This window comes from Pristiophorus japonicus, chromosome 14 (genome assembly GCF_044704955.1).
Source record: "Pristiophorus japonicus isolate sPriJap1 chromosome 14, sPriJap1.hap1, whole genome shotgun sequence".
Lineage (NCBI taxonomy): Eukaryota > Metazoa > Chordata > Chondrichthyes > Pristiophoridae > Pristiophorus > Pristiophorus japonicus.
This window is the reverse complement of record NC_091990.1, coordinates 145,660,896-145,677,169: the sequence shown is the minus strand read 5'-3', so window position 1 is coordinate 145,677,169 and position 16,274 is coordinate 145,660,896. Positions and strand designations below refer to the sequence as shown.

Sequence of the window (16,274 nt, the reverse complement as noted above, 5' to 3'; positions counted from 1 at the left end):
GCAATCATACCTTCTGGTTAGATTGGTTTTAGTGAAATATCTATGCACGTAGTTTTTACCAAAACAAACGTGTTAAGTTTTTACAGCTCCTGAGTCACTAAATAATAATAAAACGTTCACAAATACAGAATAATTAAGAACTTGAGAACACATTTTTAGTTCTGTACCTTTCCTTGTGTAAATTGTATATTTTTGAGCAGATTACACTATGATTTCAAAAGCAATCATGGCATATCACTTTTAATCAGTGAATTATATGTATATAAATATATTTATGTTTCATGCCAAACACCAAAAATTTAAGCAGAAAACAATCCAGATTTCAAATTTGCATTATTAGTATACTCTGCATTTTGTATGTTCCAAATCATTGTGAAAACTCAAGTGTTGGTAAAATTACTTGTAGTGAATCTGTAAGTTGTGTTTCTGAATTTTAAATGTATTTTGAAGTGAATGGTATAATTCAGAGACTTTTTCCCTACTGAATGGGATACATGTCCATTAAAAATATGAACCAGGTTTTTGTTTTGTGTCATGAGCAGCACCTACTGGATTTTACAAGTATTACATAACAGATGTACAAAAGAATGCCAAATAAATAAAAACTTCAGTCATTAAGAAATGGTTTATTGTTCCACCTTCACACAGGTCCCCATTATTTCCCACAAGGATTTAGAACTGCAGTCTCCTGACTTGATCCCGCATACACAAAACATTCTGCGAACCACTTAAGTTTTGTACATTATCATTTGAAATACAAAATCAATACCACTGTAATTTGTTTTTAATGCAATTTATTTTTCTTTCCAGTAATTATATTAAAGGTGTGATAGTTACAATACTCTTTTTAAGCTTTGTTCCATAGCTCATTTCATTTTCCATCTACTAAATTCTCACAAATGAACCCCCCTCAATTAAACTAGATGTGTGCTATTTTTAATGGTCTGAAGCAGGAATTGGATAATTTTGTCTAATGTTTAGGGTTTTACCCTTATGGAGAGCGTCTCTCCTTTTTCATTAACAAGTGGCACTGGATTGTGCGAAGACGATCTTTTGCTGGTGCAAACTCTGGTTGTAGTTTCAAAGTAGACTCGTACCATCGCATTGCTTTTTCATACTCTTCCTGTGAATAACAGACAATTTTTAACACCTTTTTAACACCAGAACACTGAATCATCATTTCACATTATTAAAAATACTTTGAGTCGTAGAGTCATAACGGCACAGAAGGAGCCCATTCAGCCTATCAAGACTATTCCGGCTCTTTGTGGAGCAATCCAGTCAGTCCCATTCCTTTGCTCTATCCCCGTAGCCCTGCAAGTTTATTTCCCTCAAGTGCCTATTCCTTTACAAATCATTGATTGTCTCCGCTTCTACCACCCTCGTCGGCAGCGAGTTCCAGGTCATTACCACTCGTTGCGTAAAAAAGCTCTGTCTCACATCCCCTCTGTATCTCTTTCCCAAAACCTTAAATTTGTGACCCCTCGTCCTTGTACCATCAGCTAATGGGAACAGCCTTTCTCTGTCTACCTTATCCAAAGCAGTCATAATCTTGTACACCTCTATCAAATCTCCCCTCAACCTCCTTTGCTCCAAGGAGTCCAAGCCCAGCTTCTCCAACCTAACCTTGTAGCTAAATTCCCTCATCCCTGGAACCACTCTGGTAAATCTCCTCAGTACCCTCTCAAGGACCTTCACATGCTTCTTAAAGTGTGGTGACCATAATTGGACGCAATACTCTAGTTGTGGCCCAACCAGAGCTTTATAAAGGTTCAGCATAACTTCCCTGCTTTTGTACTTAATGGGCTAGAGTTTCCTCTCAAACCGCCCGCTTACTGCCCAGAAATGCAAGTTTCCTCTCAAACCACCCATTTACCACCCGGCAGTAAATTTCAGTCATTACCGGCATGCTAATTTGATACTGTCCGCCCATATATTACCGCCCAAAATGGAAGTTTCAGCATTTAAGATCCATTGACCACCGGACCTTAATACCACCCTGAAAAAGCAGGCCTTACTGGATCTTAAGCGGGCGGTATGGACACAGATCTGACAGGTTTGTTTGATATTACACAGATCTTTATAGTTCTCCACAGTTTGATGTATTTTTAAATGGATTGTAGTATTTTCTAGTGTTAGGCAGTAATATAAATGGTCTAGTAAAGCTTTATTTACTCCTGTAGCCTCTCACTAATCACACTCACATTAGTCTCACTCACCCCCCAGTTTCTCCTCCCCCCTCCCCCAGTCTCTCTCACCTTCTACAATGATCTTCTCCCCCCATAGCGATCTCTTTTCTCCACCCACCCCCCAGCAATCTCACTCTTCCCCGCCCCCCCCCGCCCCGCCCCACCCCCAGCAATCTCACTCTCTTCCCCCGCCACTCCAAACAGCAATCTCACTCTTTCTCCCCCCAACACAGCTATCTCACTCACTTTCTCCACCCCCCCACAGCGATCTCACTCACTTTCCCCACCCCCCGCCGACCACACAGCAATTTCACTCGTTCCCCCCCACCCCACCAACAGCAATCTCACTCTCCACCCCTCCCCCACAGCGATCTCTCCCCCAGCGATTTCAAGCCGGCAGTCTAGCCTCTTGTCGGTGCCTCTTGGGGTGGGGGGGGGTGGAGCTCGACAGCCGCGCGCACATGCGCACAGCTTGGGAGCCCGAGATTTCCGAGTCGATAGGTCTCCTCTGTTACATACCGCCCGCTGCACTTCGCTCCCGCACCGCTTTGCCGCCGCCGACATGGAGCATCCAAAAACCGTGGGAGCGTGCACCAATGGCATTCCGGCGGTTGAAAAAGACGCAACCGCCGGCACACCGCTAAGGATCAGCGAGGGCGATTTACAAAGAAAATCCGGCCCAATATCTCTATTTATGAAGCCCAAGATCTCATATGCTTTGCTAACTGCTCTCTCAATATGTCCTGCCACCTTCAAAGATCTATGCCCATGAACCTCCAGATCCCTCTGTCCCTGCACACTCTTTAGAACTGTGCCATTACATATTCAAAAAGGAATTAGATGTAGTCCTTACTACGAGGGGGATCAAGGGGTATGGCGAGAAAGCAGGAATGGGGTACTAAAGTTGCATGTTCAGCCATGAACTCATTGAATGATGGTGCAGGCTCGAAGGGCCAAATGGCCTACTCCTGCACCTATTTTCTATGTTTCTATGATATTGTCTCTGCCTGTCCCTTCTACCAAAATGCATCACCTCACATGTCTCTGTATTAAATTACATCTGTCCATTCTGCTAGCCTATTTATGTTCTGTTGCAGTCGATTGGTATCATCCTCACTGTTTGCCACACCTCCAAGTTTGGTATCTTCAGCAAATTTTGAAATTTTACTCTATTTCAATATCCAAGTCATTTATACCCATCAAAAAAGCAGTGGTCCTCGCACTGACCCTTGGGGAACACCATTCTCCACCATCCTCTAGTCTGAAAACAACCATTTACCATGACTTGCTGTTTTCTGTCCTCAACTAATTTCTTATCCAAGCTCACACTGACCCTCCTATTCATTGGGCCTCAATTTTGTTAACCAGCCTTTTATGTGGTACTTTATCACTTTCTTAAAATCCATATAGACAACATCCACTGCATTCTTTTCATCAACTCTCTCTCCTGCGACAGTTGGAGCTGGTGCTCTCCACTCTCCCGTCCTGTGACAGTTGGAACTGGTGCTCTCCACTCTCCTGTCCTGTGACAGTTGGAACTGGTGCTCTCCACTCTCCCGTCCTGTGACAGTTGGAACTGGTGCTCTCCACTCTCCCGTTGGTGTAGGAGGGAGGGCTTTAGTTTCCTGAACAATTGGGACCGCTTCTGGGGAAGGTGGGACCTGTACAAGTCGGACAGGTTACACCTCAACAGAGACGGGACCAATGTTCTCGCAGGTGGTTTTGATAGTATGGTTGGGAGGGCTTTAAACTAGCTTGGCAGGTGGATGGGAACCCAGGAGAGGGCTCTGAGCTAGTTAGAGTGGGTGAGAGCTCAGATCAACAGAACCCTAAGAAGGAATGCAAAAGGCAGGAGGCAACAGAGCAGAGTAGCACTGGGGTAAGTGTAAACCACAAGGGAAAATATGTATGAATATAAAGGGGCTGCAGGAGGGGTCAAAACTAAAAATCATGGTTTAAAAACTAGTATTAAAAGACTACCTAAACGCACACAGCATTCGAAATAAAGTAAATGAGTTGACGGCACAAATCATTACAAATGGGTATGATTTGGTGGCCATTACAGAAACGTGGTTGCAGGATGGCCAAGACTGGGAATTAAACATACAGGGGTATCTGACAATTCGGAAAGATAGACAAGAAGGGAAAGGAGGTGGGGTAGCTCTGTTAATAAAGGATGATATCAGGGCAGTTGTGAGAAACGATATTGGCTCTAATGAACAAAATGTTGAATCATTGTGGGTGGAGATTAGAGATAGTAAGGGGAAAAAGTCACTGGTGGGCGTAGTTTATAGGCCCCCAAAAAATAACTTCACGTTGGGCGGACAATAATCAAGGGAATAATGGAGGCATATGAAAAAGGAACGGCAGTAATCATGGGGGATTTTAACCTACATATCGATTGGTCAAATCAAATCGCACGGGGTAGCCTTGAGGAGGAATTCATAGAATACATATGGGATTGTTTCTTAGAACAGTATGTTACAAAACCGACAAGGGAGTAAGCTATCTTAGATCTGGTCCTGTGTAATGAGACAGGAATAATAAACGATCTCCTAGTAAAAGATCCTCTTGAAATGAGTGATCACAGTATGGTTGAATTTGTAATACAGATTGAGGGTGAGGAAGTAGTGTCTCAAAGGAGCGTACTATGCTTAAACAAAAGGGACTACAGTGGGATGAGGGCAGAGTTGGCTAAAGTAGACTGGGAACACAGACTAAACGGTGGCACAATTGAGGAACAGTGGAGGACTTTTAAGGAGCTCTTTCATAGTGCTCAACAAAAATATATTCCAGTGAAAAAGAAGGGCGGTAAGAGAAGGGATAACCAGCCGTGGATAACCAAGGAAATAAAGGAGAGTATCAAATTAAAGCGTATAAGGTGGCCAAGGCTAGTGGGAAACTAGAAGATTGGGAAAATTTTAAACGACAGCAAAGAATGACTAAGAAAGCAATAAAGAAGGGGAAGATAGATTACGAATGTAAACTTGCACAAAACATAAAAACAAGATAGTAAAAGCTTTTACCGAAATATAAAACGGAAAAGAGTGACTAAAGTAAATGTTGGTCCCTTAGAAGATGAGAGAGGGGATTTAATAATGGGAAATGTGGAAATGGCTGAGACCTTAAACAATTATTTTGCATCGGTCTTCACAGCAGAAGACACAAAAACCATGCCAAAAATTGCTGGTCACGGGAATGTGGGAAGGGAAGACCTTGAGACAATCACTATCACCAGGGGGGTAGTGCTGGACAGGCTAATGGGACTCAAGGTAGACAAGTCCCCTGGTCTTGATGAAATGCATCCCAGGGTATTAAAAGAAGTTATAGCAGATGCATTCGTTATAATCTACCAAAATTCTCTGGACTCTGGGGAGGTGCCATCGGATTGGAAAGCAGCTAATGTAATGCCTCTGTTTAAAAAAGGGGGAAGACAAAAGGCAGGTAACTATAGGCCGGTTAGTTTAACATCTGTAGTGGGGAAAATGCTTGAAGCTATCATTAAGGAAGAAATAGCAGGACATCTAGATAGGAATAGTGCAATCAAGCAGACGCAACATGGATTCATGAAGGGGAAATCATGTTTAACTAATTTACTGGAATTCTTTAAGGATATAACAAGCATGGTGGATAGAGGTGCATTTAGATTTCCAAAAGGCATTCGATAAGGTGCCACACAAAAGGTTACTGCAGAAGATAAAGGTACGCAGAGTCAGAGGAAATGTATTAGCATGGATCGAGAATTGGTTGGCTAACAGAAAGCAGAGTCAGGATAAATGCATCCTTTTCGGGTTGGAAATCGGTGGTTAGTGGTATGCTACAGGGATCGGTGCTGGGACCACAACTGTTTACAATATACATAGATGACCTGGAAGAGGGGACAGAGTGTAGTGTCACAAAATTTGCAGATGACACAAAGATTAGTGGGAAAGCGGGTTGTGTAGAGGACACAGAGAGACTGCAGAGATTTAGATAGGTTAAGCGAATGGGCTAAGGTTTGGCAGATGGAATACAATGTCGGAAAATGTGAGGTCATCCACCTTGGGAAAAAAAAAACAGTAAAAGGGAATATTATTTGAATAGGGAGAAATTACAACATGCTGCAGTGCAGAGGGACCTGGGGGTCCTTGTGCATGTGCATGAATCCCAAAAAGTTAGTTTGCAGGTGCAGCAGGTAATCAGGAAGGCGAATAGAATGTTGGCCTTCATTGCGAGAGGGATGGAGTACAAAAGCAGGGAGGTCCTGCTGCAACTGTACAGGGTATTGGTGAGGCCGCACCTGGAGTACTGCGTGCAATTTTGGTGACCTTACTTAAGGAAGGATATACTAGCTTTGGAAGGGGTACAGAGACGATTCACTAGGCTGATTCCGGAGATGAGGGTTTACCTTATGATGATAGATTGCGTAGACTGGGTCTTTACTCGTTGGAGTTCAGAAGGATGAGGGGTGATCGTATAGAAACATTTAAAATAATGAAGGGGATAGACAGGATAGAGACAGAGAGGTTGTTTCCACTGGTCGGGGAGACTAGAACTAGGGGGCACAGCCTCAATATACAGGGGAGCCAATTTAAAACCGAGTTGAGAAGGAATTTCTTCTCCCAGAGGGTTGTGAATCTGTGGAATTCTCTGCCCAAGGAAGCAGTTGAGGCTAGCTCATTGAATATATTCAAATCACAGATAGGTAGATTTTTAACCAATAAGGGAATTAAGGGTTATGGGGAGCGGGCGGGTAAGTGGAGCTGAGTCCACGGCCAGATCAGCCGTGATCGTGTTGGGTGGCAGAGCAGGCTCGAGGGGCTGGATGGCCTACTCCTGTTCCTAATTCTTATGTTCTTATTAATGTTGGGGAAGTCCAGAACCAGGGGTCACAATCTAAGGATCAGGGGTAAGCCATTTAGGACCGAGATGAGGAGAAACATCTTCACCCAGAGAGTGGTGAACCTGTGGAATTCTCTAGCACAGAAAGTTGTTGAGGCCAATTCACTAAATATATTCAAAAAGGAGTTAGATGTAGTCCTTACTACTAGGGGGTTCAAGGGGTATGGCGAGAAAGCAGGAATGGGGTATGAAGTTGCATGTTCAGCCATGAACTCATTGAGTGGCGGTGCAGGCTAGAAGGGCCTACTCCTGCACCTATTTTCTATGTTTCTATCTAACCTTCTCAGTTACTTCATCAAAAAATTCAATTAGATTAGTCAAACACAATCTGCCTTTTACAAATCCATGCTGCCTCTCCTCAATTAACTTAAACCTCTCCAAGTGCCTGTTAATCTTTTCCCTGATTATAGTTTTTAAAACCTTACCTACCACTGATGTTAAACAGACCGGCCTGTAGTACCTAGGATGGTCCTTGCATCCTTTCTTGAACAAGGATGTCACATTTGCCACTTTCCAATCCTCTGGCACTTCCCTCGCATTTAAGGAAGATTGGAAGATTATGGCAAGCCCTTCCGCTATCTCCACCTCTACTTCTACTTCCCTTAGCAACCTGGAATGCAAACCATTCGGACCCAGTGACATATTCACTCTCAGCATAGCCAGCCTTTCCAGTACATCCTGCCCATCAATTTTCACCCATCCATTACCTCTTCCATCTCCGCTTCTACCGATATTTTGTCAGCATCCTCTTCCTTGGTAAACACCGATACAAAGTACTCATTAAGTATTCTAGCCTTGCCCTGCACCTCTAAGCACATATTCTTTGTCCCTAATAGGCCCCACCCCGCCCTCTTACTACCCACTGAAGAGTTTTGGGTTCCTTTTTATGTTAACTGCCATTCTATTCTCATATTCTCTCTTTGCCAGTCTTATTTTCTTTTTCACTTCCCCTCTCTTAACTTATTGTATTTGGCCTGGTTCTCACTAAGAATTCACTTGACATGCATCATACACCCTTTTTTAAAAATTTCATTATATTCTCTATCTCCCTCGTCTTCCAAGGAACACTGGCTTTGGTTCCCCTACCTTTCCCACTTGTTGGAATGTACCTAGCCTGCACCTGAAACATCTCCTCCTTAAAGATCACCCATTGTTCGGTTAGTTTTTCCTGTCAATCTTTGGTTCCATTTTACCCTGGTTAGATCCCCTCTCATCCCAGTGAAGTTAGCCCTCTTCCAATTTAGAAGTTCTACTTTAGATAGTTCCTTGCTCTTCTCCATTACTAATCTAAACACCCAGACTGATTCCCGGGATGGCAGGACTGACATATGAAGACAGACTGGATCGACTAGGCTTATACTCACTGGAATTTAGATGAATGAGGGGGGGATCTCATAGAAACATATAAAATTCTGACGGGATTGGACAGGTTAGATGCAGGAAGAATGTTCCCGATGTTGGGGAAGTCCAGGACCAGGGGTCACAGTCTAAGGATAAGGGGTAAGCCATTTAGGACCGAGATGAGGAGAAACTTCTTCACTCAGAAAGTTGTGAATCTGTGGAATTCTCTACCACAGAAAGTTGTTGAGGCCAGTTCGTTAGATATATTCAAAAGGGAGTTAGATGTGGCCCTTACGGCTAAAGGGATCAAGGGGAATGGAGAGAAAGCAGGAATGGGGTACTGAAGTTGCATGATCAGCCATGATCATATTGAATGGTTGTGCAGGCTCAAAGAGCTGAATGCCCTACTTCTGCACCTATTTTCTATGTTTCTAATGATCACTCTTACCCAAGTGTTCTCCCACAGATACTTGGCCCACCTCATGCCCCAGCACCAGATCCAACAATACTTCCTTCCTAGTTGGGCCAAGAACATACTGGTCAAGGAAGTTCTCCCGAACACATTTCCGAAATTCTTCCAGTCCTTTCCCTTCACTCTAACATTATCCCAATTGATATTTGGGTAATTAAAGTCCCCCAATATCACAACTCTATAGTTCTTGCACATCTCTGTGATTTCCCTGCAGATTTGCTCCTCTATCTTTTTTTTCACCATTTGGAGGCCTATAGAATACCCCCAATAGCATGATTATACCCTTTTTGTTTTTCAACTCTACCTAAATGGATTCTGTCCTTGCCCGCTCAAGGACATCCTCTCTTTCCAACACGACAATGTCTTCCCTAATCAGTACAGCCACCCCAACTCCCTTTTTTCCTTCCCTATCTTTTCTGATCACCCTTTTATCCATGAATATTAAGCGTCCAATCATCACCATTTTGTTATGATATTGTTTACTTCTGTTATTACATTGTTTATTATTTTGGTCCTCGTTCCCTCTTTCACGTCAACCTGGGGAACTTAATTTACCATACTCTGCTTCTAGTTTTAATTCATCCCTCACCTTTACATGGTCCCTCTCTGACTATTCCCTTCCTGGATGGGTCTTCCTTAATTTCTGATGAAATGCTTTCCGAACATCCCACAATCACTTGTATTATGCTTCTCTCTATCCCATTTCCTGCAAGAAGTCCCTTCTTTTCTCCCAGTATCCCCATCGCATTTGCTCTGATGACTCCACTTTCTATATCAGAGCTTCAGAAATTCCTTTTTTCCGCCCAGCAGCTGAAGTTTCCCTCCACAGAGGTCATTTGTTTCCTGCGCCTTTTCTCTTACTGTCTTGCAAGACTTTTCCTTGCCCTCACCTACTAGCCCACCAGCTGCTGCATTCTTCAAATCATCTGCATCGCCACATCCCACTTTCTGGAGGCATCATTCCCTCGGCAGTACCCTTAACCACTCTTCCACCATCCACACTTCCATCTATCATAGGAACATAGGAGCAGGAATAGGAATAGGCCGTTCAGCCCCTCGAGTCTTTTCCGCCATTCAATGAGATCATAGCTGATCTGCGACCTAACTCCATTTGCCTCTGGCCCATATCTTTTAATACTGCTAGTTAACAAAAACTATCAATCTCGGAATTAAAATTAAGAATTGATTGAGCATCAACTGCTGCTGGCGGAAGAGAGTTCCAATTTCTATCACCCTGTGTGTGTATAAAAGTGTTTCCTAATTTCATTCCTGAAAGATCTGGCTGTGTAGGTATGAGGGGCGAGTTGGCTAAGGTAGATTGGGAAACTACATTTGAAGGTATGATGGTAGACAAGCAATGGCTAACATTTAAAGAATTAATACATAATTTACAACAAATATACTTGCACAATTTTACAATCTAAATGGACGGTTCCTGCATCGAGATGCTCACTTACTTTCTTTAAAACCATGGGATGGAAACCATCTAGTCCTGGGGATCTGACACACTTTAGTGCCATTATTTTCTTCATTACTGCTATTTCGCTTACGTTAATTTTATCGGGTCCCCGTCCCTGATCCTTCTCCTGGTGCTTTCATGTACAACCACACTTGTTCATTTACCTTCTCCCACACAGACCAGGCCTGCAAATATTTTGTGTCTGATCCAGGATAGTGCATTTGCTACTCAAAGTGTGGTCTCCTCTATACTGGGGAAACAGATTAGTGACTGCTTTGTGAATATCAAGATAGTTTTCTCGATCAGTATGTTAAGAACCAATTAGAGCACTGGCTATTTTAGATCTAGTATTGGGCAATGAGAAAGGGTTAATTAATAACCTTGTAGTAAAGGGACCTTTAGAGAAGAGTGACCATAATCTGATAAGAATTTTATATTGAGTTTGAAAGTGATTTAGTTAAACCCAAAACTAGGGTCTTAAATCTAAACAAAGCAAATTACATAGGTATGAGGGGAGAGTTGGCTAAGGTAGATTGGGAAACTACATTAAAAGGTATGATGGTAGATAAGCAATGGCTAGCATTTAAAGAATGAATACATCATTTACAACAAATATACATTCCTTCAAGGCACAAAACCCACAGGAAAAGTGGTCCAGCCATGGCTAATACAAGAAGTTAAAGATAGCATTAAAACATTCTGGAAATAATGGGAATCAAGGGTCTAGAGAGAATGAAGAACTTGAAGAAATCAATGGGACTAAGTGACGACAAATCCCCTGGACCCGACGACCTGCATTCTAGGGCTTTAGAAGAGGTAGCTGCAGGATGCACTGGTATTATTCTTCTAGAATCTAAGGCATTTTGGAACAAATCCCAGGGTTGGAAGGTAGTAAACATAACCCTGCTATTTAAGAAAGGAGGGAGAAAAAATGGGGAACTATAGGCCAGTTAGCCTAACATCAGTAGTAGGCAAAATGCTAAGAATCCATTATTAGGGATCTAGTAACAGAGCACTTAGAAAGTCATATGATTAGGCAGAGTCAATATGGTTTTATGAAAGGGAAATCGTGTTTGATAAATCTGTGGATTTTTTCCAAAGATGTAACTAGTAAGATGGATAAGGGGGAACCAGTGGGTGTAGTGTATTTGGATTTTCAAAAAGAATTTGATAAGGTACCACACACAAGAGGTTATTACGCAAAATTAGGACTCATGATATTAGGGGTAATATATTAGCATGGATTGAGGATTGGTTAATGGACAGAAAACAGAATATGAATAAATGAGACTTTTTCAGGTTGGCAGGCGATAACTAGCAGGGGTACCGCAGGATCAGTGCTTGGGCCTCAGCTATTTGCAATCTATATTAATGACCAAATTATACCAACTCTCAATCCCAGTCCCCCTACATTATCCAATCAGGCTCAATGCAAGGTCAAGGAACAGAATCCTATCTTGGGCACCCTGGTTTCAAAAATAACTAATAATTTCAGACATTCGCTGTATCTTCCATTTACTTCACCCCAGGAGTTGTTCAAAATGTGGGGTAAGCCTGTCAGTTTCCAGCAGCAGGGGAATTGGTTTAACATTTTAAACTGCAGCCTGTATGGAAGCCAAATATCAAGACTCCTTCTCCAAGGTTGTTCCATATTACTTGGTGACCTTAAACTAGAGTTATAGGGGAATTTCAACCCCCAAAAATGGGCGAAATTGGGTTGGGTGGGAAGTTAAAGTGTTAAAAATCTGAATCCCGACCCGCCCATTTCCGGTTTTAATGGAGTAGAGACTGGGGCGGGCAGCCAACCTGCTCCCAGGGAGGTGGGTTGGCACTTTAGCTCAGAGTTGTTGAACTGGAGTCCAGAGGTGCGGACATTGCGGAGCAGCTGGGAAGGGGAGTGTTACCTGGACACTTTGATCCAGGAGGCAGTCACACCCTTTAGGTTAGACTGTGTTCCAGGTCTGGTTAGTGGTCAGGGAGGGTGTGACTGCGAGTCAGGCAGGTAAGGGAATCCCAGGTGCAGTGCTGGAGGACCTCGGCCTTTTCCTTTATCCAACAGATATGAGGTTCTTGCTGCCTGCGTGGATGAGGGCAAAGTCTCTGCAGGGTGGATGAGAAAACTGACTATGGCACCGTGGTACAGGGGGCCATTTAAGTAGGGGGAATGAAAAGGAATGTTGTAGTTGTAGTGGCAATTACAACCGGGAGTTCCGAAGGCTGCTTTGCCAGCCTGGTCTCAGAGTTAAGGACAGCTCCTTGTGCTGGAGAAGAACTTGGAGGGGGGGGGGTGGGGGGGCGGCGAGAAAGAGATCCAATTGTCAAAGTCCACATAGAAACCAATGACATGGGAATGTGGTTCTGCTGAGAATTTGAGGAGTTGGATTGATATGAAAACGCAGAACCTCACAGGTAATAATCTCTGGATTGTTACCTGAGCCACATGTAAATTTGCATAGAGACAAACAGATTCTAAGGTTAAATGCATGGCTGAAAGAGTGATGTTGAAGACAGGGGTTTTGCTTCACAGGCCACTGGCTCGAGTGCTGACGAAAGAGGGTACTGTTCCATTGGGACGGGCTCCACTTAAACCAGTTTGGGACCAGTGTCCAGGAGAATCCAATAACAAGAGCGGCAGGCAGGGCTTTAAACTAATGAAGGAGGAGGGGGTGGGAGGATTCAGGAAAGGGTAAATTCAAAAGCAGTAAGAGAAAGGTCAAGGGGCCGCGAAATTGACCCTCTCCTGAAGGCCTGTTACGCTGCGGAGTGGAATGGCCGCCGACTTTTGGTGGAATGGCTGCTGATACCCCAATTGCCCTTCCGCGTTTTCCCGACGGTGCCCCGTTTCCCCCGCTACCGCTGCTGATCCGTCTTAAACGCGCCATCACCATGTGCACCGTCGATCTAAACCGCCCCCATGGCAACATTCCCCTCAGAATATCTTCAGCCCGCCTGGCGGTTCTAAAACAAGCTTTTTCCCGGTGGTTCAGTGACGCTGTGGCCTTCTGCAGCGGCGGTGTGGTTTCCCTTAAAAGGGAGGATGCACTGTCTCTGCTGGAATGTTTTTTTTTGTCGGCCGACTGCCATGTTGGCCTGACAAATATGCCGCAGAGTTCAACCGGGCTCCCAACATGAAGCCTGGCACCCCCTCTTGGGTGCCAGGCTGCTGGCCCGGCCAAAATCCTTCCTCGTGGCCCAGTGGCCCGCCCGAAGTTTTATAATCGCGGAAGCTCTCTCCTTTAAATGAAAGGGAGAGCCGTGGTGACCTGGCGCCGTGATAACGTTATCGCAACGGTCACTCCGCTCCGCACACGACTTCTGCCCCTCAGTTGCTGTCACCGCCGCGTATCCGTCCCTCAGGTGTAGCACTGCCCCCATTATGATCGAGTTCCAGATCGGAGAGAAAAATGTCACTCAAGAATTATAACGGGGTGGGAGTGTGGGCAATTTCTGCTCCCAAGGCTGTAGAACAGAGCAGCGATTTGGGTAAAAATAAGCAGTGGGTCAGGAAGGGAGAGAGAGATTAACAAAGGTAATAGGGCATTAGTCAGTAAGATGACTTCATGGAAAAATAGAAAAGTTAAAGTTACTAAGGCACTATATCAAAATGCGCAAAGCATTCGCGACAAAATAGATGAATTAATAGCACAGATAGAAATAAATGGGTTTGATCTAATAGCTATTATGGAGACATGCTTGCTGAGTGACCAAGGTTGGGAACTAAATATTCCAGGATACTTGACTTTTAGAATGTAACAAGGGTAATACAATAACATGGGGTATTCAATTTTCATATAGACTGACTGGGCAAACCAAATTTGCAGTAATGGTGCGGAGGACGAGTTCATGAAATGCATTCAACATAGTTTTCTAGATCAGTATGCCAAGGAACCAACTAGGGAGCAGGCTATTTTAGATCTAATATTGTAAAATGAGACAGGGTAAATTAATAACCTTATAGTAAAGGAGCCTCTGAGGAAGAGTGATCATAATATGATCGAATTTTATATTTAATTTGAAAGTGATTTCGTTAATTTTGAAACTAGGGTCTTAAATCTAAACAAAGCAAACTACGTAGTTATGAGGGAGTTGACTAATGTATATTGGGAACTGGATTAAAAGATATAACGGTACATAAGCAATAGCAAACATTTAAATAAACAATTCTTAATTCAAAACAAATATACATTCCCTTATGGAAAACCCCATGGGAAAATTGGTCCAACTGTGACTAACAAGAGAAATTAAAGATAGTATTAGAATAAAGGAAGAGGTTTATAATGTTGCCAAAAAAAGTCATTTTTAGAATGCAGCAAAGGATGAACAATCGATAGAGAGAAAAGAGAATATGAGAGTTAACTAGCAAGGGACATAACAGATTAGCAAAAGTAAACGTGGGTCCCTTACAGGCAGACAGGAGAAATTATAATGGGGAATAATGAAATGGCAGAAACATGAAACAAATACTTTAGATCTGCCTTCACAGAAGACACAGAAAACATTCCAGAAATAGTGGGGAACCAAGGTTCTAGTGAGAACGAGGAACTTAAAGAAATTATTATAAAGAACAAGTATTATTAAAGGATTAAAAGCCAACAAATCCTCTGGACCTGTTGGCCTACATCCTAGGGTTTTAAAAGAGTGACAGGGGATGCATTGGTTTTGATCTTCCAGAATTCCCTAGTTTCCACAACGGTCCCCACTGATTGGAAGGTAGTAAATGTAACACCGCTAGTCAAGAAAGGCGAGAGAGAGAAAACAGGGAATTATCAGTTAGCCAGATATCAATAGTTGGGAAAATGCTAGAATCTATTAAGGATATGGTAACTGGGCACTTAGAAAATAATAATAGGATTGGGCAGAGTCAACACGGATTTATGAAAGGGAAATCACGTTTGACAAATCTACTGGAATTTTTCAGATGTTGTGTCGAGCAGAGGACATAAGGGGGAACCAATGGGTGTAGTGTATTTGGATTTTTGAAAACTTTTGTTAAGGTGCCACACAAGAGGTAATATATAAAACTAGGGCTCGTGGGATTGGGGGTAATATATTAGCATGGATAGAGGATTGGTTAACGGACAGAAAACAGGGAGTAGGAATAAAAGGGCCATTTTCAGGTTGGCAGGTTGTAACTTGTGGGGTACCGCAAGGATCAATGTTTGGGCCTCAGCTATTTACAATCTATATCAATGACATTGATGAGGGGACTAAGTGTACTCTATCCATGTTTGCTGACGATACAAAACTAGGTGGGAGAATAAGTTATGAGGAGGACACAAAGAGATATAGACAGGTTAAAAAAAGACTTGCATTTATATAGCTCCTTTAACGACCACCAGACGTCTCAAAGCGCTTTACAGCTAATTAAGTACTTTTGAAGTTCAGTCACTGTTGTAATGTGGGAAACGCAGCAGTCAACTTGCGCATAGCAAACTCCCACAAACAACAATGTGATAATGACCAGATAATCTGTTTTTGTTATGTTGATTGAGGGATAAATATTGGCCAGGACACCAGGGAAAACTCCCCAGCTCTTCTTCGAAATAGTGCCATGGGATCTTTTATACCCACCTGAGAGAGCGGACAGAGCCTCGGTTTAACGCCTCATCCGAAAGACAGCACCTCCAACAGTGCAGCACTCCCTCAGCACTGAACTGGAGTGTCAGTCTAGATTTATGTGCTCAAGTTCCTGGTTTAGGACTTGAACCCACAATTTTCCAACTCAGAGGCGAGTGTGCTAACCACTGAGCCACAGCTGACACGAATCAGTTAAGTGGGCAAGAACATGGCAGATGGAATATAATGTGGAAAAATATGACGTACACTTTGGTAGGAAAAGTAGAAAAGCAGACTATTTTTCAATTCTAAGAGATTGGGCAATGGTTGGTATTCTGAGTGACCCGAGTGCCCTTGTACACGAATTACAGAAAGT

The 16,274-nt window shown here is 43.1% G+C and overlaps 1 protein-coding gene across 3 annotated transcripts in view; it reads right to left on the bottom strand.

Annotated features, from left to right (window-relative positions):
- Nucleotides 1-616: 616 nt before the first annotated feature.
- ttc17 (tetratricopeptide repeat domain 17) overlaps nucleotides 617-16,274 on the bottom strand; it is a 178,764-nt gene continuing 163,106 nt past the window's right edge. For all 3 annotated transcript variants that reach the window (XM_070899666.1, XM_070899667.1, XM_070899668.1), the window contains one exon: nucleotides 617-1,123. In XM_070899666.1, coding sequence (XP_070755767.1) covers nucleotides 992-1,123 — 132 coding nt within the window. In that variant the 3' untranslated portion in view covers nucleotides 617-991. The remainder of the gene's footprint in view (nucleotides 1,124-16,274) is intronic.